This window comes from Artemia franciscana, unplaced genomic scaffold (assembly GCF_032884065.1).
Source record: "Artemia franciscana unplaced genomic scaffold, ASM3288406v1 Scaffold_364, whole genome shotgun sequence".
NCBI lineage: Eukaryota > Metazoa > Arthropoda > Branchiopoda > Anostraca > Artemiidae > Artemia > Artemia franciscana.
In genome coordinates, this window is record NW_027064236.1 from 487,177 (window position 1) to 513,655 (window position 26,479).

The window sequence follows — 26,479 nt, forward strand, 5'->3', positions numbered from 1 at the left end:
ATATACTCTCCAAAGAAGGGAAATGCAAGGTACTTTACCCTCATTGAAGATAATTCTTTAGGCACCTTTTTTGAACTGCCTCAGAGTTTTGGATGAACCCATGTATACGCATGTTTTGGATGAAGCTAAGAATTTACGTATGAAAGTAAATTCCATTAAGTCAAATAGAATGACAATAAACTTCTTATAATTATTGAAATCTACTCGTGTTTTCTCAGATCCTATCCCACCCAAATTGCTTGTGAAACATGTGAAACTCACCAATGTCGCAAATTTCTTGTAATATTAAGTAGGGCATGCATATTTCAAGGATTCTGGACTTTCCAGACAAAGGCTAGTCAAAACTAAAATTTCAAAGTGGATTGAAATGGCAGATTGACTTTGAAATGACTCTGAAATTTTTGATGGTTCTGTCAAATTGTAAAAAAAAAAAAAAAAAAAAAAAAAAAAAAAAAGGTTAACTGTTAACTGTGGGTAGCAATGTCCTGCTCAAAATAATTAGAATTTTCATCAAACTAAAGTAGGAATGCTGCTTACCCGAACATACCCTTGAGGTGAAAATTCTAATTTTCTCTTTACTTTTGGTGCAACAATATGTTTTTTAATTTAATATTTTAAAAAGCTTGTGATTATTAATTGTGATGATGGCATCAGTGTGATTATTGTTGGTGGTATCATGTTATTGTGGTGATGGCATCAATTTTTTCACTTGGAGATCATGAAAATTCAGTTAGTATTGTAAAATCATAGTTAAGTTTGTTTTTCCCCATGCTAATATTCAAGGAAAAACAGAACATTTGATTATTTTTTTTTTCTGTGTTACTTAAGAAAGAAATTTAATTACAAATTTTTTTTTCCCTCCTTTGCTTATATGATGGAACAATATTGTTATCTTTGCAGTTTTTATGCTCCAAGTATTTTATGGCCTTTCTTTAAGTGCCAGTGGTTTTAGTTTAGTTTCTGTAATTTTTCAGGAGGCTGAAAGAATTGGAAAGGAAGAGCAAAGGAATCTTCTTAAACACAGGAAGCTAGTGTTGTTGTTGGACTTGGATCTAACACTGATCCACACAACAAATGATGAAAATATAAATCCAAATATGAAGGTAAGCTATTGCACGTTTTAAGTTACACTTGAACTTAATTTGCACAGGGCCAGATTGAGTTGGTGTGAGGCCCGATTAGACTTTTTTTTGTGAAGCCCTCTCTATTTATTAAATAAAAAAAAAAAAAAAATAAAATCCTGGTTGAAATTTGTTGAAGTAAGGATGCTAGGGCTGTTTTAAAAAGTTTTTAAAAACATTATTAGTTTTAATTCTCAAATTTTAATGCAAGGCCCTTGGACATGGGGCCTAAATATCCACTGAATTGAATTCAACTGCCTTGGAAAAAATATTTCCCTATTGATTCTACTCTGTGTTTGTTTGATATATTAAATAATTAATAAAATATACCAGCATAGTAGTTAACGTACGTAAGGTAGTTCAAGTACATAGTGCAAAATCATTCAAATAAAGGACGATCCCTTTTACTGTTCTTGTTTTCTACATTATAAAGCATATATTATGTAAAATACATTAATAAATCTAATCCAGGAATACATACTTAAAATTTGCTTAGAATTTCCAAGACAATTTGCTTTAAATGTCAAATCTTTTTTCTTTGTTCATTTTTATGGTAGCGTGGGGCCCTTTTAAATGTGGGGCCTGATTGGGCCCAATCGCCCTTTATCCGACACTGAATATGGACTCAATGCTGCGACTTTGAGTTCACAGCCACGATTACCCATCAGAAAAAATGCTCAACAGTGTTGCAAGCGCTTTAAAATAAACTGTATTAGTATTCAGATAGAAATTGCACCACAAGATATTAATTTGTACCCTGTGAACAGCAGGTTAAGAATTTTCTGTAACAGTAAGACATTTTTTGATTAACATGGAGCAGATATCCGAGTCAGAAAGGAGGAAGTAAAACCAAAATGTGCAGGAAAATTTGTACCTAAATATTTGTGCGTGCCACAGTGTGCCAAGGTGTCCAAATTATACCAGAAACTATACAATTGTACCAATGCTGGTCACCAAGCAAGTGCTTGTATCTCTTCTGTTGCCAGATTTGTTTCTTCTGGGTGTAATTCAATGCCTCATCAAAACAGCCTCATTCAATGAGGCTGTAATTCAGTACAAGTAACTTCAATCAGCCTCATTCAATGAGCCTCATCAAAATAGCCTCATTCAATGAGGCTATAATTCAGTACAAGTAACTCCAATGAGCCTCATTCAATGAGCTTTATCAAAACAGCCTCATTCAATGAGGCCGTAATTCAGTACAAGTTACTTGATTAGGTTTAGGCCTGAGACCCTTGAGTATTTTGATACTGCTGCTTTTCAATCCTTTTGTTAGTTTCTAATTATTAAAGTATGCAAAATGGTCAATAATACAATATGAACATAATTTTTATTGGTACTCTGTAGCTACCATTCAAAGAAGCCGTTATCTCCTCAATGTCCCATGCCTCATGCTTATGCATCTGATGCAGTATGTTCGGCGTTAGTCTTTTAAATATAATGAATCTGATTTTCTTTTAGTAAATATTTGATTCACTGAAGTGAGTGGAAAGAGGACCATCGTCAACTAAAACTGTGTAGTTGGAACTTAGAAATAGCATATAGTTCAAATGGGACTAAGTTTGAGCTAACTCCAGAATCAGCATTGTGAGACTGATTCCGTAAAACTAAAAAAATTTGAAGAGTAAGAAGATAAGTCCCAAGATTAGAATATTGGAAGCCACTGTGATGACAGTGGTCAAGTATGGTTCTGAAGCATGGGTGCTCTGAAAAACGGAGGACGATTTGCTAGATGTTTTCCAGAGGATTTGCATATGGACTGTTTTGGGTACACGACTGACTGAACATATTCCAAACAGTAGGCTGTATGAAAAGTGGGGTTCAATCCTGCTTTCTAGGGCTATAACGAAACAAGGGTTGAGATGGTTAGGGCACGTTTTGTGGATGAAAGATGACAGGTTGCCAAAGATTTTCTTTTTCGGCCACCCATGTAGGGCCAAATGGAAAGCAGGTTATCCCCGGTTGTGTTGGGAGGATGTCGTAAGGAAATATTAAAGGAAAATACGAACTTCCTGGGGGGGTGTAAAGAGAAAGGCTTTGAATTGATTGGGATAAAGGAGAAGCGTGCGTATCAGTGTTGGCATCAGGCGGAATAGTTCTGGAATGAGTTGTTAGTAATAGAATTGACATCAAGTTTGGTGTTTTATATTAAAGTTTAACAGCCTAAGAGAATTTATCTGATTTTTTTAAGGGGAGGGGGGTGAAGCTTTCTACCCTTACTTCGGTATTCAACTCCGAAGCCGAGGTTAGGTGAGTACTATATAAGAAAATCATGTAGGCGCTAATATGTCAATACTTTCCGGATCTGCCTATTTTTTTTTTTAATACATTTCACGTGAATGTAACTATCTTTGTTTATAACATTAGACTCTGGTTCCGCCATACTACTCTGTCTAAAAATTTATATATGGTCCAACATATGACAAATGCTGTTACAGAAAAAAAATCAACCAGGTCTAGTTCCTAGCAAAATTCTGTTGCTGCAACTCCATTCTCGAAAAACTTTTCTCTAAACCCTGTTGTAAATTCACGAGGGCTACCATGCCAAGAGAATTAAAACGTTGGTGTTTTTAAATTAGCAATGAAGATTGCTTTTTTAAATCAGTTGAGTTTTAAAATGAGATCAGAGGTAAGATGGACACAAGCCTTAAAATGATTTGATAGCTCAAAACGAATAAGTAGTATAAAAAGTTTCTTGAAGGAACTTCTCTTTGAAACAAGACGTTTACAAAAATTGACACTTTCAAATCAAATACTAGAATTTTTCGGCGGCAGCTTGGAGTTTCAGTAAAATGAACGAAAAGCTGCTTTTTTCGCCTAAAACTCTCATTGGCAAAAAATTTGTCGCTTTTCTATAAAAAGGTGCTGTTTTTAGGAAATATATGCAGTATTTATAAGGGTTTGACTCTCATCGGATATGATCATATTAAACCAGTGCTTGCTGTGTAATTTTTCAATTTCAGTTGGAAAGAAAACAATTTTCTGACCAAACCTATTCCTGTCACTTAGCATTTAATAACTTATTAACCCGGGGTGCTAATTGATCGAAAGGGAAGTGGTAGACCTGGCCCCATGGATCTCAAGGAATATTTTTTTATTTGTATCCTTATTTTTATAAGTCGAAATTTTTTTGTCCCCTCCCCCTATACTATGCAAAATAGGTCTTTTTTTATCGTCATTTGACGCCTGTAGCAAAGGGTCGTAAGCCTTTTATGTTGCTTTCTTTTTTACGGAACCATTTCATATTGAACGAGTGGCCGTAGAAATTTCGGAGAGGGCTCTTTCGGTAGAAAATTGATAGGTCTAGTGCACTGTTTAACAGTTTATAGTAATCAAAAGGCAAACAGTCCTCTCGCTTGTTGTTTTTCGCTAGCTGGTACCCTCGTAACCTCCACTGACACCTGAACAACATTTAGATATAACTACTTTGTTCAAAAAGGTTCTGTTTGAACAAAATAAGAATTTTGTAAATATGTCTGTAAATATAACCCCCACAGGCCCTTGGAGAAGGGACTGAAATAACGCAAATTGGTTACTGTAAGAAAACGTAACTGCAATACCTGAAAAGTTACTAAGGTTATTAAGTTTAACCTGTCTGGAAATGCTGAGTGGTTTTCGAACCAAATCAAAAGACATTGTGTGGACTAACCTAGTCAAAATGGCATATCTGCAATTCAGAAACGGTTAAGGGTATTAAGTTGAAACTTTAATGGCTATGTAAAAAATAAGTCATGTTAGGATCTTTTATGGTGGGGTCGGGGACAGCTAAAATTTCATGTGTCCTTTCCACATAAAAAATTGCACTTAAAACTCAAATTACAATTAGAAATTACTCACGAGTAAATACTGAGATAAAGCACTTAATCAAAACGAAGGACTTTAATGCTATTCGTAATGGTAACCAACAATAAAACCATTTAAATTAAAAATGAAGGATCATTAATTCAAAAGCATTTTTTAACAAAACTGTTTTACAAAGAAAAGCAGAGAGTGATATTAAAATTTGTAACGAGGGGAAAACTAGTCAAAACTAGATCTGAACAGAAATTAAAAAAATCCAGTATAGCGCAAATAACACTACGACGCTAAGAAGGTTTACAGAGCAATATCCCTTCTCCTGTTTTTGATTATTATGAATAGCTCTCTGCTTCTTTTAAGTTTGTCTCTTTACTCATTATTGTTTCTGTTCGTTTTAGGATTTATCTATTCTTTATGCATTTATTTATTGGTTATCTTTATATTAGATGTGATTATTGATTTTAATTTTGTTTCCGTCTCGGGATGTGGGAATTCATTGATAGTAATTTCTGTTCTCTTAAGTTGCAATTATTATAGGACCGTGGTTTGTTGCAGGAGCAACACTTAGGTTTTGTTCTTGTTTTTTCTTTCCTAGTCCGCTGATTCAGCTTATTGTTAGAAAGTAGTAAGGGATTAATTTCCGCGCTTTTTACGAAAAGGGAGCATCTCTGTCCGAATTGATAAATGTGACGTTACAGTATTTTTCGAAAGGAGGCGTAATTATTGCTTGTGGCAAAAATTGTGGTCGCAAATTTTTGCCCCAATTTTTGCGATTTTTTGATAGCAAAAAATCGCTAGCAATCAAGCCAGAGCCTACGGTAATGTCACTTGAAGTAAAGTTTTGTTGTCAATGTCGGAGAGGACTATCTGAAATTATGGTACCAAGCTTTCTAAGCCAAAGAGGTCTGAACTGACTTTGCTGGTTTCTAAATAATGAGTTGACAAAAATGGTTAAGAAGCACTGCCACTAGTCTCCATAGAATTGGAATTACGGATTTTGTGTTCTGTTTGTTTTGTTTTCTGGACGTGAAGTTGAAATGTTTGAAATTTTTTATTCTTGGAAGGTTTATTATGAGAAGACTTGATGTTTAATTTTATTCTCAAATAATGCATATCTAAAAAATAAATCTCAACATGGGACGTATAGGGAAGAGGGCTAGAACAAGGTGTAAACCTGGGACGTTTTTCAATCCGAGTATTTGGGTTGTCTCCATTGTTTGTTCTGACAATTTAGGTTTTTTCACTGCCTCAAATTGGAACATTTAGGTTTTAGGTATTTCTTTATTAAAACATATTCTTTTCAAAACATTTATGTTTTCGCCGTCCCTTAATTTTAACATTTAGGTTTTTCCCTGACTTGAATTTAAGCCTGTGGACTTTTCTTGTGTTTTACTTAACATATTTAGGTTCTTGCCATCCTTTGAAGTTCTTCAGAAAAGTGTTTATGCCATTTTTTATGGCCACTGATTTGGGAACCAAGTTTTTTTTTTTTTAGACTAAATTTTAGGCTTAAGCTGTTGGAACGTCGAAAGCCATGAAATCCACCTCAATGCGTTTAGGGTGTTTTAATTTCATTTTAAACAGTATTTATTGGAGAAATTAGGGTAAGGAAGAGACATTCCCCTTCATATACGGTATAATTTCTGTAGGTTTTAAGTTTTAATATTGCTTCTTGCTTTCACTTTTTCATTAGAAACAATTATATAGTATCTCTTAGGGTTGATACTTACAATAGGAAAGAAACATGTTGTGAATCGTACGCTATGTCCCTATCTGGTGTTGTGAGGCATCTCTTATGTTCCCATTACGTGTTGCGAGACACCTACTATCTCTCCATATTAAAAAATCCCGTTGTACTGCCATTAGATTTACCCAAAAAAGACAAAACTATGTCTGTGTAGGGTATAGGGTAGTATTACGAGGTTCTCTACTATATTGGATTAATTGAATTATTGTTTATTATTATTGTCATTGTCTATTATTGTGCGTTTCTTTTAGGACGTTTTTCACTTTCGACTTGGGCCATCAAATCAATTGCGTTCTTCTTATCACACCCGTAAACGACCACATTTGATGGAGTTTTTAGAAGAGATGTCGAAAATATTTGAGTTGCATATTGTTACTTTTGGAACAAGAACATATGCCCATGAAATAGCGCGCCAGTTGGATCCCACTGGACGTTTTTTTTCGAAACGAATCCTTTCACGGGATGAATGCTTCAACCAGCATACAAAGTCTGCAAACCTGAAGTGAGTATCATATCTCTGTTTATCGTCCTTTGTCAGGGCTGTAGTTATTAGACTTTACAGTTATTAGACCTAGCCAATACATTTTCAGCATTCACTATATTTTTCTAGATACAAAAATTTGGTTCTCAAAGAGTTAACTCATGAGCAAGTGCAAGTTTGTTGATATTCACTCTAAAATAGATGAGCTCTAGAAATCTAAAATAGATTTCTCTTTCTTATATTATATTTTTTATGTTCTATCTTTTCTTATTTTATCTTATTCTTTCTTTTATTTCTCTTTCCCTGGTTTGATGGTAGCCCCACGATACGATGACGATGATACGATCAGGTAAGTTATATGCTATACTTCAAGCTAAACCTAATAAGTCTATTAAATATAAGTTAAACAGGTATGTATGTGGTTGGAAGGATTTGATTAGAATTCAGATTCTCAATTGAATCAAATTCTGATTTGCAGTTTTTTGCTATATATTTGTACAATTTCAGATTTTGGCTCAAATAGAATTCAAATTTGCAGCTGAAAAGTACGCATTGTTTTAATTGTTGCACTTTAATGACAATAGCTTGGCATCAATTTACGAAGATATAGGGGGTGGATGTATATTTCCATATCTAGAAATGGGACTAGTTTCTGTTTATCTTCTTTTTTTTTTCAATGAAAATATAAAAAAGGCATTTTTCAATGAAAAAACGAAAAACGGTGTTTTTCAAAATCTCGGGGGGGGGGGACAGTCTAATGGGGAGCAGGTCGCTCCCGCTCACTTTGGGCGTTAAGATAATTCGATGATTCAAGGAAATCCAACTGACTTGCTTATGTTTAGATTGTCTATTTCTTTTATTCAAGCCTACAAAAGGATAATCTTTATAGTTTGCTCTGGCCCAACTGCTGGGTATATAACCATGGTATACTTACTTATACTGACACTTTCTATTGTCATGTTCTCGCAGCAACGTGTAGCATATCTGCTTCTTCAAGTTCCTATAATGTCTGTATGACAGTAATAGGAAAATGAGCTTGAGAGTGAAAATAAATGTGAAAGTGAGTGTAGGCAAGTTTAGGTGTAAATGCGAGTGTGGTTGCCAGAATCATTTTATGGTCGGCACTGCTTCAAAGGAGATGTAGCATGCTTGTAATGACAAGGTTGAAAGGGGGACCCCAAGTGTATTGATATCCCTGGGGTTCAATCTTCTCAAAACGTTTTGGATGAACTTGCTCTTCTTTCATATTAGTTTTGGCGCTCGTGCTAGAGGAGAGGGTCACCAATCAAAAGACATGCTCTTGTTGCAATGCAAAAATTAGAGTAAACAGACAGAATGGTAAATATGATTTTTTTTAAGCCAGGCTTTCAAGATGTAGCCGTATTGTGGAGGTTACAACGAATTAAAAAAAAACTCATATGCATATTTGTTGATTTAATTTAGCAAAATTTGTGGTACCATTAATTTCTTAATGAAATGCTGTAGTTTTGGCAAGTAAACAATGATCCATTCTAAACATCATTGGGGCAAATAATGTTCTAGAGTTTTCTAGAGATTACATTGTTTCATGGGACTCAGTCAATCAGTCAATCAATGTCAGTCAATGGTCTTGTAGTTCTTAGTTAATTAGACAATTGAAACTTAGTTAATTTTCATAGTTAACTAAGTTTCAATTTTCATAATTTTTCCTCAGTTGCTCTTTGATTCTCATTGAAGTAACTCAAATAGCTGCTTTTCCCTACATGGATAAGTAGCGACAATTCTATTTAATATTATTGATGGTGGTTTTTATTTGTTTTAGTTTGGTTTTATTTTTATCTTGTGCTGAGGACGCCTTGTTTGGATACAGGCGAAATATCCGCATTGTTTTAGTCTTTCCTTTGTACTGGCCGTCGTCTCGTTCGAAGTTTTCTTTTTGTAGAGTTTTATCTCTCTTTGTTGTTTATTGTCATGTCTGGCCAGTTTGGCTTAAGAACTTTCATGCAGTTAGTGTGTTTAACACTCGTTCAGAAACTACCATTCTGTCTTTGTTTTAAGCATTACTCGTGTCTGAGGCAGTATTTGTCTTTAAAACCGAATTGTGCGATTGCAAAAGCTCAAATACGAATATTAGGTACATTATCCTATTCTGAAGTAGTTTTAAAAATTTTCGTGATGTTCAATTGTTTTCGATTTATGACGAAGATATGAGCCAAACTGTTAATTACCAAAAACACGAGTGGAATATGCTTCAAGTTGTTTCGATTTCCATGCTAATTCAGGCTCCTTTTAGGGCCCTGTTTCCATGTGGGGATAATTTTGTTTGCATCGTTGATGACAGGGAAGAGGTATGGAACTTCGCACCGAATCTAATCCATGTGAAGCCGTATCATTTTTTCCAAAGAACTGGTGATATTCACGCCCCTCCAGGGCTTGAAAAGAAAGAATTAGACAGTCCCAATGGTGAGTCTTGCATAGAGCGTCTTTTTTCTAGGTCTATCTAAAAGCAGGGGAATTTTTGTAAGCGTACATGTAACGAGTTGAATTCGACTATTGCGCCAAAAATTCTTAAGGTCCTTTCACAATGAAAATTTTTCTAGTGCTGAGATTTTACTCGCGATGATTTAAGCCAATAAGAATTTTCTTGTTGACATCAGCCAATCAGAGAATTCTATGAAGATTTGTATTGGCTGAATTTAGCATTAGTTCAACCTCGACATTTCGGCGTGAACGCAATCCAATACAACCCAACCCATTCAATTTCCGCCAAAACAACGTTCTAACTAATTTAAACTCTATTTATCTTGCAACTGCTGGTTAAATACAATCGCTCCGGATAAAATGAAATAAGTAATTTTAGAGTTATGTTGTCCTAACATTATTTAGAAAAAGCGTTTCAACGGGAATTTTATTTTTGTCACTTCATAACATGGATTAACTTAAGTTAACTTTCTTTTATCAATATGCATATTTTTTAGACATTACTTGCTAAAAATAGTTTTTTTTTTCTGTGACTTTAAATTCATTCATATTCTATAAAACGACTCCATTGGGTATTTCAATGCATGTGTAGCTATACACAATTGCAAAATTCCATTTGGTTTCCTCGCAGGTAAGGTCCATTTGAAAGCAAGACTGAGATACAATTACATTTATATAATTACATTTATACGCAGTGTTTCATCTAAGTTTTTGCAATTATCTGTACCCTTCAATATATATATTTTGACGTAGTCAAACAGTAGCGGAGGTTCTAATTCAAGAAACATCTATGACCCTCCATAAGAATTCTATCTATGGTGGATATAGTAGAAAATGAATATTTTCTTATCCTTTTCTGCTCAGTTGCCTGAGATGGTATGGGTTTGGACTCGAGGTCAAAGTGGAAACGAGCTCGTTATGCTTGGAAGCTAAGTTTGTCATTGCTGCGACGTCAGACTCAACAGAACGAGCCTAAATTCATAGTAACTAAAAATGAAGCTTTTGAAGTTTTTCAAAAATGAAGTTTTTAAACCATTTAATGCAAAAATAGAGCTTCAAATGTTTCAATGATGAAATTATTCAGTAACTTATTTCTTTGTCAACTTGAATTTTAAGATACTACATTAAAAAACATTGTTCGGTATAACTCAGTAAATAGGCATTCAGAATTGTATACCGTATTTACTGCATAAAAAGAGTTTTGAGTCCTGATGATTCTTCGCTAATTCCAGGTTAATAGGGTAAAATTCTGTTTTTCTTCGTTTGGGCGATATGCCCAATATCGCCCAATTCGTTTGGCCGAATATCGCCTAAACGCCCAAATTCGTTTGCATGATAATATGCAATAGTCTGGCTTGCTTCTGATTTTATGAGGCTTCTTCAAACTGTAATATCTCACTGATGGCTTTTTCAATTGAATCGAAGCAAGCACCATTTGATTCATTATAATTCTGCCAACATAACATGAGTCGATTTATTCCGTCGGCATAAAAATCGGGTGCTCGATTTTCAATAAAAAATGACGAATGCCTTATTCGCCTCGTCAAGACTGATGAATTTTCTACCGGTGAGAAAGCTATCAAAGTCCTTGAAAATATGGTAGTCGATTGGTGAAAGGTCTGAGGAGTATGGTGGGCCTGGTAGAACTTCAGAGCGTCATTCGTCTAATTTTTGAATGGTAATTTGTTAGACGTGTGGACAAGCGTGGTCGTGGAGCAAAACTGCTACTGGTGCAATTTTTGATACATTTTGTCGATTTTCTCACAATTGGACTCTGCTGTGATGGTTTGTTTCGGTTGCAGAAAGTTATAGCGAATCACACCAGCCGCTGACCATCAGACAGTAACGATGGCCTTTTTTAGTGTTTTTTTACCTTTGAAAATTGCCTGGGTGGCTCATCTGTGTCCAACTACTGTCCTGAACGTTTCCTGTTGTCATAGAGGATCCCGTTTTTCACCACAAGTAACGATCTGATCCAGTAAAAGGATCGTTTTGGTTGCGCAAAAAAAGAAGAAAAGACCTTGAAACTTGACAAACATTTTTCGATCGTTCAAATCGTAGCGCACCCATTTTTCAATCCTTTTTGACCTTTCGAAATGTTTCAAACCATCAAAACCAAAATAGGCTGGACATCCAGCTCTTCTGCCATCCCACCTGTCGTATGTGATGGTTGGGTCTCGACCAGAGTCATCAAATCTTTGTCCTGGATTATTCTAGGTTGACTTTTTCGGGACCCATCTTTGAGACTAAAAGCTCTGTAGCAAAATTTTGCTAACCAAGTCAGTGCGTTCATTAACGTTATTATTGCCACATGCCTTTTTAATTCTTTAGGCTGTTCCGGCAGTGCTTTGTTTCAGTTCCAATTCTTTAGAAAAAAAATGAGTGAAAATCGCTGAAAGACATTATATGGTAATAAGCCGAAACGAGGTAGAAAAAAAAAATCAAACTTGTAGATTATTGTGTAGAGTATAAAATTCTCTGCTGTTTTGTATATATGACAGCACAGTAAATTCAATATTTGTTGAGGTATGTATGAGGTATGTTGAGGTAATGTTGAGGTATGGAGCTATATACACATGACACTAAAATGGACAAATCTTGAAACAGCCTAATTTTACAATTGTCGATTCGGAATATGTATCAGTACACCTTTTACACCGTTTAGCAGTACACTGTTTGCCATTACTTGTACATTATTTATCTGTTTGATCGATTTTTAATAAGAGGAGTTCGATAACTGTAAATAAAAATTTCGCTGTTTCATGTCTCATATCAATGATCAATTTGCTTGTTTCTGCCATCACCATGCGCTTCCCTGACTCTGTAATCTTAATCCTTTCACTTATTGAACTCGTTTTTTTTTCAGAGAAACCTAAAAGAGAACAAGGCAAAGAAAAAAATGTTACTAAAGAAAAGACTGCAGACAGTATCAGAGTGCCAATTGTAGACAGGGGCGTGGAAGAAAAGAGCGGTGGAAAAATGGAAGAAGGCCTAGACAAAGAGAATAAGAATAGTGATATTAAAAAAGAATTTGAAAACACTGAAAATGACAGTTCACCAATTGAAGACAATGTTTTAACTGACAAGAGCTTAGAGAGTGAGAATGAACAAAAGAAGGACGATCAAACAAATGAAAGGAACATGCCAGTCCAGTTTGATTATTCAGCTGAGGACCCGAGTGACAGTGATGACTATCTTATTTATTTACAAGACATATTGAAATCTATTCACAAAACTTTCTACGAGATGTATGATGATTTCCTGAAAAAAGGGGATAAGAAACTCCCAGACCTAAAAACGGTAATTTACTCTTGCTCATTTACTTTTCTTATATCCGAGTTTCCTTTTAAGATATTTCTTTTGCAGCGTCTTTGTAGTATCTGTGTACTACCATAAATGACTGTTATTTTTGGATCCCTGAGGCATTTTTTCTCTCCGCTCTAAGCGTCTTCCGAGATTTCCCCCCCCCCACAAGTCCCCCCAATGACAGAAAATTCGGTCGGGATTTAAAATAAGAGGTCGGAGTTACGAGGTCCTTCTAATTATCAAGTTTCATTAAGATCCGATCACTCGTTCGTAAGTTAAAAATACCTCATTTTTTCAAATTTTTTTCGAATTAGACAGTTAGTTTATTCGACAGTTTATGGTAAACAGTCATTTGCAATAAATGACTGTTATTTTTGGATGTCTGAGGCATTTTATGTTCATTATTTTTTATTTACTTATACATTCAGCATTAAGTAAACTACCTGTCTATAGTTTAAAGCTGTCATTTCTGATAATTTTGGTTTCAGTTGAGTATGTGGTTAATCATATCCGCCTATGAGGCTCAGACGACTTCAGTCCCCCGTTTTGCATATAAGTCCAGTGGACATTGTCTGTCATCAATCAGCCCAAAATCTCGGCCATCTCTGTTGTAATTCCTGTGGTCGTTTGAATTACCCTTACTCTATGTTTATCTATATTTATTCTACCCTAGGATGGATGATAGACTCTCTGTCAAAAGGTTAAATGCTATTATTTTTATACAATTCTGAAACAGGGTTATGCTTTACCTCTCACATTTCTTTTGGCTTTGCTCTAAATAGCCATGGCTTTCAAGTCTTTCATCACTTCTAACAATTTGATGCTAATCATATTAATCTGCTTTTTTAGTTTTTGAAAAAATCTAAAATAAATTATCTGAGGCAAGGGACGATGCTATAAGATGCATTACCTTCTGCTTCTAGACTCTTTCAATGATATCAATCATTGTTGCGCAAATACAAATTTGAGTGGAAGGCTGGTAGATAATCTTCATCTGGAGTCTCTTAAACTAGCCTAAAAAGTATCCGTTGGTTGAATTAGAGGTAGTAGCTAACTGATTGGAGCTCATTGTCATTTAAATTAATGGAAAAAATGCCCACTAGCCACTAAGCTGAATTTTAGAGAGGGGAGATTGGATATTTAATTTCAAAAATGTCTATCACAAGCTCCGAAGGACCGAATTCGCATTTCGGAGTCATAAAACCATAAAAATGAAAAAATCGTAAAAAAGCACAACATCTAAAAAACTGGCTAAAACTGGATCTAATCAGAATTTCCAATGTTGTATAATGCAAATCTCAAAACAAAAATAAAAAAATATAAGGCAGTGTCACTAAGCCAGGGAGCCGGTGCCCCCCCCCCTCTTATGGGCGTCCATAGAAAATAATGCTAAAACAGTTTACTTTTTGTAGATATTTAACGTTCGTTGCTCCATTGTTCGTGACTAAGACTCCTATTTTTTCCTGAAACAGCAAATTAATAAGATTGTTGGACACTTACCACTTCTCCCTGGTGGGAACTATACTGCCATCGTAATGATAAATGATAATATTTTAAGGATAAAATATTATATCTAAAATCATTCCGAAAGAGAAAATACAATTTTTTGCAGTAGAAAAGTCAGAAATGACGATGAGATCAATTGTTTTGACGAAAATAGCCAAATCAAACAGTAACAGCTTCGCTCTTCTCTGAATTTTTTTTTCTCTAGCTCAGAGGGTTTGAATGCTTTGGTTTGTGATTTTTTTTTAATTATTGGCAACTAGTCCCTCCCGAGTTGTATTTTCTGGGGTTGCTTATCTTTCTTTTTTGATAAAAAAAAATATATACAAATCAGCATTAACAGTAAGAACGTACTACCATCCTTTTTTATCAAGTTCTTTTTTTAAAGATAATTTCCACAAAATTTCATTTACCTCTTTGGCAGGCGTTAGCCATGTTGAAATCCTTAAAAAGGGAGCTATTAACAGGGTTGCCATAAGCAAAATAAACGTCTTTATTGGAGCATTTACACTATCGTTTTAAATTATGACTTTTCCTATATGGTCAGTTAAGTCAGGTCAGATATAGAATTTTAACCTCTAAAGGTTGTAGAAGCTTAAAAAGAATATCCTTGAAACCATTCGTATACACGAACCGAAGTTTCAAGGGGGTGTTCTAGGAATGGATAATGAGGTTGAAAACGCATACAAAGTCTATTCTTGAACTAATATCTTAAGTACAAAAGGTTTTGTATTAAATCCATTCTGAGAAAAGAATTACTCCTTATTTGTAGATATATTTTGGACATACATAGCCCAGGACTTAACTCCCTTGGCCTACCATATTTCTTGATTAAAATAAAATGCTATCACCAGCTTCTTAAATGTTTTCAATAACTCTCCACAGGTCATACCTTATGTTAGATCAAAAGTTTTGGCTGGAGTTAATATCGTCTTCAGTCACGTAATACCAAATACCGAAGTTCTTGAGAAGAGCAGACCCTTTCTTGTTGCTCGAAGCTTAGGTGCCAATGTTACGAAAGATATAGTTCCTAGGAGGCCTAGTCAGAAAGGAGATGCCACTACACATGTAATTGCTCCGATTCTTGGGACGGCAAAGGTGAAAAAGGCCCAGCAGCTGAAGTACATCAAAGTAAGTTGAACTGTTTCACAAGTTTGTTTTCCAATGATATATTTTCGAAGCTATTGAGAACAAGCCTCAGATAGATTCTAATTTAAGTGTTTCTCTTGAATTACATATAAACCAATTTAGCATGTCGCTTTCTCGGGTTTCGAATAGATGCCCTTCTCTAAACTAAATGGTATAGATTGAAAACCCAATACAAATCGAGTTTCGGTCTTACTGCTTAATTGCTCAAATAGCCAAGCTTAAGCGAGTGATAGTATCAGAACCTCAGTGCACTCATCTACCCTACCCCTTCCTACCCTACCCAGTTGTGGGTTATTGTTACCCTCTTAGAACTCATTGTTGACGCTGTATTTGGACTGCATGGTGGTATGGTGGTTGGGCAGTAATATGGTGGAAAAATGATATTTGCTGGTAATTACTTTGCTGTTTTAAAACTTCCAGGTGTGGAACATTTGATTGATTTCGGAATATTCTGAAGGAATTACAAAATCCCAAATACAACTCTTGATTTTTTTTTCTTTTGCTTTTTTCATGCATTGAGCCGAAGATGAATGAGCAAATTTTGCCGAAATGGCATAAAGGTGCCCTTGTTCGGCCTAACATAGCCCTAACGTTTTTATAATCAATAAAATTTTACAAATTAAAGAACCTATCTACTTTCAGGATATTTCATTCAGCTCAGAAACAAATTAAGTCAGACCCTTACTGAAATCCAGAACCTGATAGTTCAAAATTCAACTTGTTTTGAATTGGACAAACTTGCACCATCGGTAGCGCTAGTAGCTTCCGATTTCTTCTAAAAGAACCTTGCTAATCCAATAATTAAATCAGTTATCAGGTCACTATTTTGATTGTATCCATCCCAATGCGAAATTAGTCCTGAAAAACTCAGGCCCAATTTTTTAATTTAGTTTCTTCCATAGTTTAGTTGCAGAATTTGGACTCCTGGCTCTCTTTAATTGTAAATTTAACCATTTACTTTTTGAGCAAAACTATTGAATTTGGATTTTCAGTGGACGAAAAAAATAATCCAACTACCAAAAACAGGATCAAATATTTTTTACCTTATCTTGAACTCTTCTTTGGAAGGGGGGGGGAGTGTTTGTTACGTTTTGGTACATTTAAAGCCCTAACTGTTGTTTTATTGTTATCTCTTATTTGTTTAATCTTGTATTTTCTTCCTCTCTGATTTTTTATTTAGGTGTAAAAGAAAGAACAAAAGATTCAATGGAGGTTCTTATTGTAATTTATGTTGAATGTAGGTTTAAATAGTTTAAACACTTTATTAGTATTAAAAGAAAAGTCAAGGCACCAATCTCTTGGACAATCCAGTTGCTTAAATTTGGGTCGCCCACTATAATCCACTTTGTTGGAATTTACTTTGTATTGATAATTAGATGATCAAAGTTAAGAGTATGTGTTGTTAAGTGAAGTATACCTTGAATTTGGCTAAATATAAAGGTCATAGCTTGGTTTTAATGTATGTCATTGTTTTATCTCTCATATGTTAACATTGTGCAAGTTTCATTTTTTAAGTCCTTCTTAGCTCTGGACAAGGAAAAATATTGACCATCTCTTTACGGACGAAATGACATAATAGATGACTTACATATTTCTTTAGTAAGTAATAATGTAGAATCCATTGAATGCTTTTACCAAATATTCCAAGGGGAAAAAAGAATTTCGGTTCCCCTTCCCCCCATACATACCTGCTTATAGTATTTGACTGTCCAAGCTTAGGAGCATTCTTTGAGACTTCTATGCTATTGACGTTTGTAACAAAAACAGTACGGGTAATTAAACGACAGGCGTAAAAAGTTCCAATTACTAATAAAAGTAATTTCCATTGCTAAAGGAAACTAAATTGGGCAAAAAAAAAAAAAAAATTCGTAAGTTCTATTAAGTATGTCTCAAATGTCTCAAAATCCGTATAAATGTGTCATTTTTTTTTTAAGATTCTCAAAGTTTTTCCTTGTCTCACAGACTGAGAAATCGAGAAAGGTTTCTATCTAATGGGGACAATCAGGGGATTTGCAATTATTTGAAATGGGGGTAGTAGGAACAATAGCAATAAGTGAAGAGTTCAGTACTAAAGTGATAGATTTAATTACTTTTTAAATTTGGCTTTTACTCAATTTTAATGAAGTACCTCTTTTATGGTAAGTGCTTTATGTACTTTGTTTCAAAAAGGGCTGGGCTCACCTCACCTTAGCGAAATCCTTAAAGAAAGAAATATCCTAATATATTTAGGGCTGTTTTAATTATCATTAGTTAGGGTGCAGCCAGTTTTTTTTTCAATTGTGCCCTTTTCGTGAAGTAATTTTAGCAGATCTAAAAACTGACTTTCGGTTAATGCTTCATTTCAAGTGTTTTGAATGGCCGAATTTTGTTACAGCTCGTGACTCCAGATTGGCTTTGGGCTTGTGCAGAGCGATGGGAGCATGTTGTTGAAGGTCTTTTCCCCGTGACTGAAACCCAAGCATCAAATAAGTATCGTCCGCCTTCCCACTGTGTTACATCGCAGATTGCTAGGCAGGTGAGTTAATCTTTGATGCCTAACGAGGTAAGACTGCTTACTGGACCTACTATACGCTCCTAGCTAAATATTTCTAGACTATAATGCGTACTAGAAGCTAAATATTAGAAGCTACGGGATTGGTCAAACCTGAAATCCTAGATAAAGAGTTCTAGGTTCTGGATCTGGGTACTTTGCGCGTGCATCAAATTTTGTGCGTGAACAGGAGCTGCTGGGAATAAGCTGCCATAATAATAAAAAAAAAAATGAATGAAAAAATTGTCACCTCGAATTGGTTTAAACGCACCCATAGACGAGATATTAATTTTCAACTGACTTAAGTATGTTAATGCTTACTGTGATACAATAATTAGAGTTTAAACCTGACAATTTTCATTGAGGGGTAATACGGCTGAGGAATTTCATTATTTTCTCGTTTTGACATTGGCTGATAATGTATTTTCCAGGTAAGGAACCGCTCCTCTCCACTACCCCTTTGTTCCTTCTTAAATAGTATCCTTGCTGGTCTTGTTCTCTCACAGAATATTAGGCAGATAATTTCGAGACTGACCGTTTCAGATTTTCTGCGGAGGGATGGCTAAACCGATGAATATCCATGTTAGGATAGCTGGAATGGGGAAGGCCAAAATTTCTGTTTCTAATACTATTTCTGACTATTTAGAATAAACAGTTGTTTTGCTGACGATAGTCTTTAATGTTCAAAGAGAGTTTGCTCAGAAAACGGTTGCTTACCATATAAAACGTTCCTTTTTTAGCTTATATCGGTGAAATTTTAACCTTCATGGAGGGAGCTCTACTGCATTAGTATCCTTGTTAACCCACATAAATAATTCATTAGGGATGGGGATAGAGGACAACTAGGTGGGACTTGCCCATTGGTTGGAGGTGTCTCAATAGCATCTAGAATTACAAGAACTCTGCACTGCTAATTGTCTTACAGTTATTTTTCCTTTTTTTTTGTCAGCTAGGATTGGGAAGTTGAAGCTATACGTTTTAGAGGTATACTAATTTCAAAAACTTGTATAGCGTAACCCATTCTCTGGATGTTTACGCCTGTACTCCCTTTTTAACTCACAGTAACTCCCATATAAGTTTCAATAAGATTAACTTTCCCATGGTGTTTAGAACGCTAAAGAGCTAATCCCGCAGTTAGTCTGATAAAGGGAGTTTTGATGCCATAAAAAGAAAAAAAAACGCGATCTGGGCTGTATTACAAGTAAATAAATCATCTTTTTCAATTAAATTTATAGTTAACTGTATTAGTTATACATCGAACGTTTAAAAGAATTGTATTCAAATACAGTGTATCAATTTTTTTTTCCTTTTCCCTCTCATTGGATTCCGGTTCAAAACCCCTTTCTTTTTCAAATATCCAAGTCTTTGTATGTTTTTCCACATCTTTAATTGCATTACATTGGCACAGTGATTCTCTGACAACCCCTTGGGTGGGGGGGGGGGGGGAGTGCTCAATCGTCTGTAGGCTTAATAAAATTTTCTTTTGTTGCAATCGGAAAATTTTTTGGCTAATATAAGCTTAATCAATAAAAAAAAGATAGATAAGTAAAGCTATGGACTTTATTAAAAGGCTGCGGATGAAACGCAAATTTTTTGAAGAATTGATAACTTCAATAAGTGTTGAAATACTTGTATGAAAAAAACTCAGAAGAGACAAAAATAACGCTTCGGAAACGATGAATAAACTAGAATTATTTCTCGTCAGGTTTAAACAAATCCAACTTCGGTCAAGTGTATACCTTGAAAGGTAGATTCTCGTGAGACGTCTCGTCACCATTGATTAGAGACAAACATAAAAGTAGAATGGGTTAAACGAACATAATTACAAATTATAAAGATCACCGTGCTCATTTTTAGAAGAAACAATTTTAAATTCTCCCATCGAAATTTTCTGTTTTAAAGCACCCAAAATCGAGATTTTATCTTTTTTAGTTTTAGGCTATTTTGTTGCAAGAAAGCAACTTTTAATTTTGATCCTTACAGAAATTTATAATTTAAAAGAAAAGCAAGTGCTATGTCAATTAGTCCATTCCTAGTTATAATGGACTTGAGCATGTCGTCCCTCTTTAGCTTTGTCTATAATCCTTTAAAGAAAAAACTTTGATCACGCTTTTTTAGCATGTGTTAGTGGTTTCGTTTTCATCGAAATTTGAGGTCAGTGTTGACACCTCTATAATATCAGCATTTAAGGGCAGTCTGAGTCTTTATGAAAACTTTTTCTTTCTTACTTTACTTTTCTCCTCTATTTTCCCCAACTTATAAAAGAAAGAAAATGAATTCAGTAAATATGGCCACTACTAGAAGGTAACCTGTGCGCAGTGGCCCAATTAATTAATTATTTCACCGAATGAACAGTATAAAAATAATAACCCCATCGAACAAAGAGAAGCAAATGGATACAAACAGACTGTGATATTTACGAGGAACCCCCCTCATCCTGAATTTCGGCTATGGAAAACTTTTGAACTGTGACTTATATTAAGTAACTAATTCAAACCTCATACTGCTGTTCGAAAGGCTATCCTAGAAGATTGTGTCCACGTAACGAAACATAGTGGGCTAATACCACTGTGTCTATTTTGTCCTTTAAACTTAATTGGAGTGATTTTATGATTTTGAAAATAGTTTGATGATTTCATTTTACCGATGTTTTTGGTCTGATTTCAAGTTAGGGGATTGAGAGCGTGCTGTATCTAAATATTATGACACAAGGAGTTGCTAACATTCCAACATTTAAATTACCTATTTTATCCTAATTTTTTACAGTAATTTCTCTAATTTACATTATTTGTTTTCTAATTGTTCTAATTTAACCGCTAATTTGTCCTTATATCATTGTAATTTATTCAAGGAAGCCGAAACTTCGCGCTCGTTAAAAAACTTAGAAGCTGAAAAGCCGCCCGTCCCTTTTACCCAGGAAATGTTAGATGAAATGTCAGAAGAAGTAGAAAGTACTTTAGATGAAGAAGAAGATAAAGAGTCACTCTTTGCTGGTGATGAAGAATTTTTGGGAGACGAGGAAGAAGAAGAATATGACCCTGACGCAACATGGATCAAAACAATGGAAAATTTTAATGAGTTAGAAGATGAAAGTGAGTTTGGTCCTACAGGAGATGTATATGAAGGTAACCATTTTTCTTTCTTGAGATGCAGGGAAGGGGACATTTTAGTTTATTTGTATATTCTCTGTCTTTTAGATGCAGTTTTCTTTCTTTTTATCTCTATAATTTCATTATTTTCAGTCTTTTGTCAACAGCCTCGCGAATAAACTTTTGCAATTGTTGAATTTTTGGATGACTAAACAATCCTGTTTAGCCTATATTTTAGGCTAAACTACAAAATTCCATGGACCACCTTATGAACCACTTGACGATCAACTTATCTGAATCCTATATCCTGCCAATTAATTTCTCTGCAAATTTTGCTTAGATGACCATTTGGACTGATCTCAGGGTGATTTTTCATCTCCCATTCTGTGCAGGTGTTCCTGAGATATAGGTATACCAGATGCAAATTTGTGATGGATTAGAAGTTTTTGAATGAGTGGTGTGCTGCTAAATATTTGTTTTTTCGACGTTTTCTATAAATTTTTCATGGGTTCTTCAAGCAATCCTTGAGGGAATCCCCCAGTGCATCACTACGACTATAAATAAAAGCCCACTGTGAAGTTTTCTACTGACAAAACAGACGTCCTATTTCAGACCAAGGCTGTATCCAGGAGGGGAGGGGCCTGATGGTTTGACCCCCCCCCCCCGAAATGTTCGTCCGACTTGTCAAAACTTGAAAAAATCAATATAAATTAATTTTAATGATGGCTTTCTTTTTTTGTATGATTGTCTCCAATTTCACTTCACACTGTCTCTCCTGATACTACTACAGTCTCTTTAAAAATGCGGGGCATCACTATTTCTGCTAACCTAAATTGAAATGCTCACGTAAGAAACACCCTAAACCTGATCAATACTACTAAATTCCTTCAAAGACTTATGCCTCCTTTGTTTGTCTTTTCTACTTGAATATTGTATGTCTATTTTGACAAGCTTCCACTTTGAGTGGAGACTTAAATTATATTTAATACACCCCAAAATGAGCCCTGTGAGTAATTCTTTATGAGGTCAAAGAATGTAGCTAATGGCGTAGAAGAATTAGACTGTATACTTCGTTCACAAAAAACGCAGCACTTAACCCTCGCCCCAAGAAAATTAATCGCAAAAGACACTTTTCTCCCGGAGGGCCTTGGTTGTTGTTTGTCTCAGTCCTTATCTATCTGAAATCATATCCATTGCCTTACATTATGGTATGAAAAAAAAGCATGCATCATCTGTATAACAGGACCAGTTAGCTAGTCATTACTTTGCCCTGACAGTTAAAGCTACGCGTGAGTTGGTGTTGTCGTCTGCATTAGAAAAACTAAGAAAATCTTATTGCCTGTTAGGCAGGGTAAAAGGTCCTTTTGATAAACAAACACTTGCTATAATTTATAATTCAATGTTTGCACCTCATGTATTTTTCATTGTTCCATTTTTGAAGACTTTAAGTAAAAGTGATAAAGAGCGTATTCGCGTGTACTTTTTTCGGCTTTGTAAATATTTTCTTGGAATCACATTATAGTTAAAAATAGATATATTATCTGAAAATTTGGAATATTTGATATAACTGTTAAAATGGATCAACAATACGATCGTTTTACATTAGATTCTAAGAGACCAAAATCAATTTTCTCCTTAACTGTCTTGTTTGATGTATAAATATTTATGTCGCCATAGCTTTAATAAGACTGAACTATTTATTGTGAGTGTTTATTTGCTATTTATTATGGGTGTTTTAGTTTTATGTACTATCGAGCTATTATGAGCTATTCATTGTTGCCCTTTTCGTCAGAAGAGTAATTTTTTAGCTTTCAGTTTTCTTTTCATTTGTTTCCTATATTCCTCTGTGTACATTCATGTATGTATAGAGGGCATAAATAAATTATTATTATTATTATTATTGATATCATAGTTTTCCCACTTTCATTTTCATCCCAGATTCTTCTTTGATAATTTTTTAAATGTGTTTCCATCTCAATATTGTTCACATACTTTTTGAATTTTTCTCCTTTTTTCTTCTTTTAGTTTTTATAATTTTTCGTTTTATCTCTCGTTGTTGTCTTGCTGTTATTTAATCACCCGTTTTGTGTTTTTTTTTTATATCAAAAATGAGAATCCAACCTGTTAGATTTTATGGTCGTTCATTTTAAGCAATAAGTCTTATCTTTTTAACTCGAAAACTGGTGAAAAAGTATCCCGGCCCGTTACCTAAGCAAAACTAAATTTATTTCTATCAATCTGAGAAGATCTGCATAGACCAAATGAACATGAAATTAATTTGTTTGCTAAAAACCTTCTAAAAAGAACAATTTTTAAAAAGGTGTTTAGTGCCTTTACTTCGTGGGAAATTGTACAGTTTAATTTAGAAAAATAAACAGATACAGCTTTATACATGGGATCTATATATATATATATATATATATATATATATATATATATATATATATATATATATATATATATATATATATATATATATATATATATAAACTAGCTTGATTCTCTATGTATACTAGTCGTTGGTCTACCGACGTGATGTTGACAGCAAATACTTCATCTTAATTGGTGTAATTAGAATATTGGAAGCTACAGTGATGACAGTGGTCAAATATGGCTCTGAAGCATGGGCACTCCGAAAAGCAGATGAAAATTTACTAGATGTTTTCCAGAGAAATTGCCTATGGATTGTACTGGGTACCCGGCTGACTGACCGTATTATTTCAAACAGTAGGTTGTACGAAAAGTGTAGTTCAATCCCGCTTTCTGGGGCTATAATGAAAGAAAGGTTGAGATGGCTAGGCCACGTTCTACGGATGAAGGATGACAGACTACCAAAGATTGTCCTTTTTGGCCAACCGTCTAGGGATACACGGAAAGCAGGTCGTCCTTGTCTGGGTTGGGAGGATGTCATAAATAAAGATTTAAAGGAAATGGGAACTTCCTGGGAGGGTGTAAAGAGGGAGGCTTCAAATAGATTAGGTTGGAGGAGGAGCGTGCGTGGCTGTGTTGGCCTCAGGCGACTTGGTGCTGCAGTGAGTTATTAGTAGTAGTAGTAGTAATTGGTGTTATTGCTTGTTTTAATTAATGAATGACTGTAATCAAAATCTAGATGAATAGTGGTATTAATGTTAAAGCAGAATGCCGTTCTATTTTTTTTTAGTATTAAGGTGCTACATGGTGACAGTTTCGGAACGGCTACCGGTTTGAAAGGAGAGGAAGGCGTGGTCTCTTTTGGTTACCTTGTATCTACTAATAAGTAAAGTAATAAAGGAGAGGATGCATGCTATCCGTAATCGTCTCATGTAAAAGCTATGGTTTAGAATCCTTATGGTTGTTATTGCATCCGTTAGGACAGAACTCTTGCCAAGCAGCAATAGTATAATAATTACAAGCATCACAGTCTGTCATACCCAGAAGACTCTAAAAATCTCGGCTGTGATAATTAAATGGGTGACATATGCAATTTGTGTCGAAAATGAGTTATGAGGGTGTCGTGAATAAATTCAGAACGATGAATTGAATGGTATTCTATCTTGTTCCGTTACGGAGATAAAGAAAAAGAGACATACGCTAGTTTCGACAGAAGAGGTTTATCCTACGGAGCTATAACTTGTCCCCTTTTTTGTCAAGGATAAAAGAGACATAAAAAAATAAAAGACATAAATGAAGCCAAAAAATGGTATAATTTTGAACTCCCTCAGAATACTTTTGTTACTGGCATTGGCTAGTTCCCGTTCTGATTTATGCAGAAACGATTATGAAACCAATTAGGCCTAGTTGTAATATGATAATTTTTCGTGCACTTATTTCATAATTGCTATGAAAATAAATCCGAATGCTTTTTAGGCTTTCAGCAGTAGCTGGAATATTCCCATCAAAACATCAATTAGAAGTGATTTCATGAATACACAGCAAAATAACCTACTTTAGCTTATATTGGTTTATTGTCAATGTAACTTAAATGTCCAAAGATGTATGTACTGAACCTTTGAATCCAAATTTCATAACAAATGTAGGCATCTAATATTTTCAAGTAGTGTGTTCTATGTCCATGTTTGTTTATTTGCAGCATATCTGCAACAACTTTAAAGACACAATTAGACACACATGCCTCTAGTGTGTGTCTAATTGATCTGAAAAAGAAAAAAATGTATAAAAAAATAATAATAAAACCAATTCGAATTTTCATAATTACTCAACTCAAATCGGGCGATATGGGACTCCACAGACAAAGAAAAAAGAAAGAAAGGTGGCACCACCTTTGGTAACCAACATAAAATAAAAAGGAGTTAGTTTCAAAAGTACAATTGTAATATAGTAGATGGATAACTAAATGTAATTGTAAATTAATATCTGAAAACTCAACCACCACACTTCTGGAAATGCCAAGAAATGAAAGTACTGTGCCATGACTGGTAGTGCGTTTGTTAGTGCTGCAAAAGTCACCTGGCGGTTGTAATAAGACTGAATGAAATAAACATTAAATTGAATTGAAAATTATTGTTGACGAAGGTGAAAAGTATAGAATTAGTCATTTTTTTGGTCAATTTGATACCTTCTTGAATAAATAATCTTTCGAATTGTCATTTTCTGCTTTATTTAATGTTTTTGTGTATTTTTATTTAGAGGATCATCCACATGGCTATAAAGCCGGCCTACATCATTCTCCTGATGGTCATTTTGAAGAGGCTGAAGACACGTCTGATGAAGAGGAAACGGCTAGGAAGAGGAAGAGAGACCCCTATGAGGAAGATGATGATGATACGGTCAGTCAGAGGTTTAGACGAGGAGAAGACCTCCCTGACATGTTCGAGTTTGAACAGCCGGATAGAGAGTATGATGAAAACTCGGACTGTGAGGGGAATATTGAGTTTTTTTGATAATTTACCTGATTTTTTTTTTTTTTTTTTTTTATTGTCCTATTTTTATAAAATCGAAGTTTGCTATATTATTATACTTTGTTGTGCAGAAAAGGTTCAAGTATACTGCTAATTTTAGGTTTATTTCAAAAAGCTAAAAGCAGTGTTTTTTACGGGTTTGCCTCTGGTTTGAGGGATAAAATGAGGGACAATTGTCCAAAAATTTATTGACTAGTGCAAAAAAATACTGAGAATCGGAGGCGAGGAGTCGATATCCACTGCTAGAAGGGTGTGTGAAAGCACAGGATGGTTGGCCCCCAACCCCCCATTGCACTTCCAGACTGAAGGGTCTTGAAACGGAGATCAGCACCGCCGGTCTGGACCTTAAGGGTCTAGTGCCGTCTTACTTACTTTTACTTTTACTTCTCCACAGCTA

At 34.8% G+C, this 26,479-nt stretch overlaps 1 protein-coding gene across 1 annotated transcript in view; it reads left to right on the forward strand.

Moving 5' to 3' along the window:
- Positions 1-26,157, forward strand: part of LOC136043186 (RNA polymerase II subunit A C-terminal domain phosphatase-like) — a 43,976-nt gene extending 17,819 nt beyond the window's left edge. The window contains exons 3-10 of the mRNA XM_065728121.1: positions 975-1,103; positions 6,918-7,168; positions 9,420-9,589; positions 12,474-12,907; positions 15,302-15,547; positions 17,940-18,080; positions 20,947-21,220; positions 25,811-26,157. Of these exons, the coding sequence (XP_065584193.1) occupies positions 975-1,103; positions 6,918-7,168; positions 9,420-9,589; positions 12,474-12,907; positions 15,302-15,547; positions 17,940-18,080; positions 20,947-21,220; positions 25,811-26,064 (1,899 nt within the window). The 3' untranslated portion in view covers positions 26,065-26,157. The remainder of the gene's footprint in view (positions 1-974; positions 1,104-6,917; positions 7,169-9,419; positions 9,590-12,473; positions 12,908-15,301; positions 15,548-17,939; positions 18,081-20,946; positions 21,221-25,810) is intronic.
- Positions 26,158-26,479: the final 322 nt, after the last annotated feature.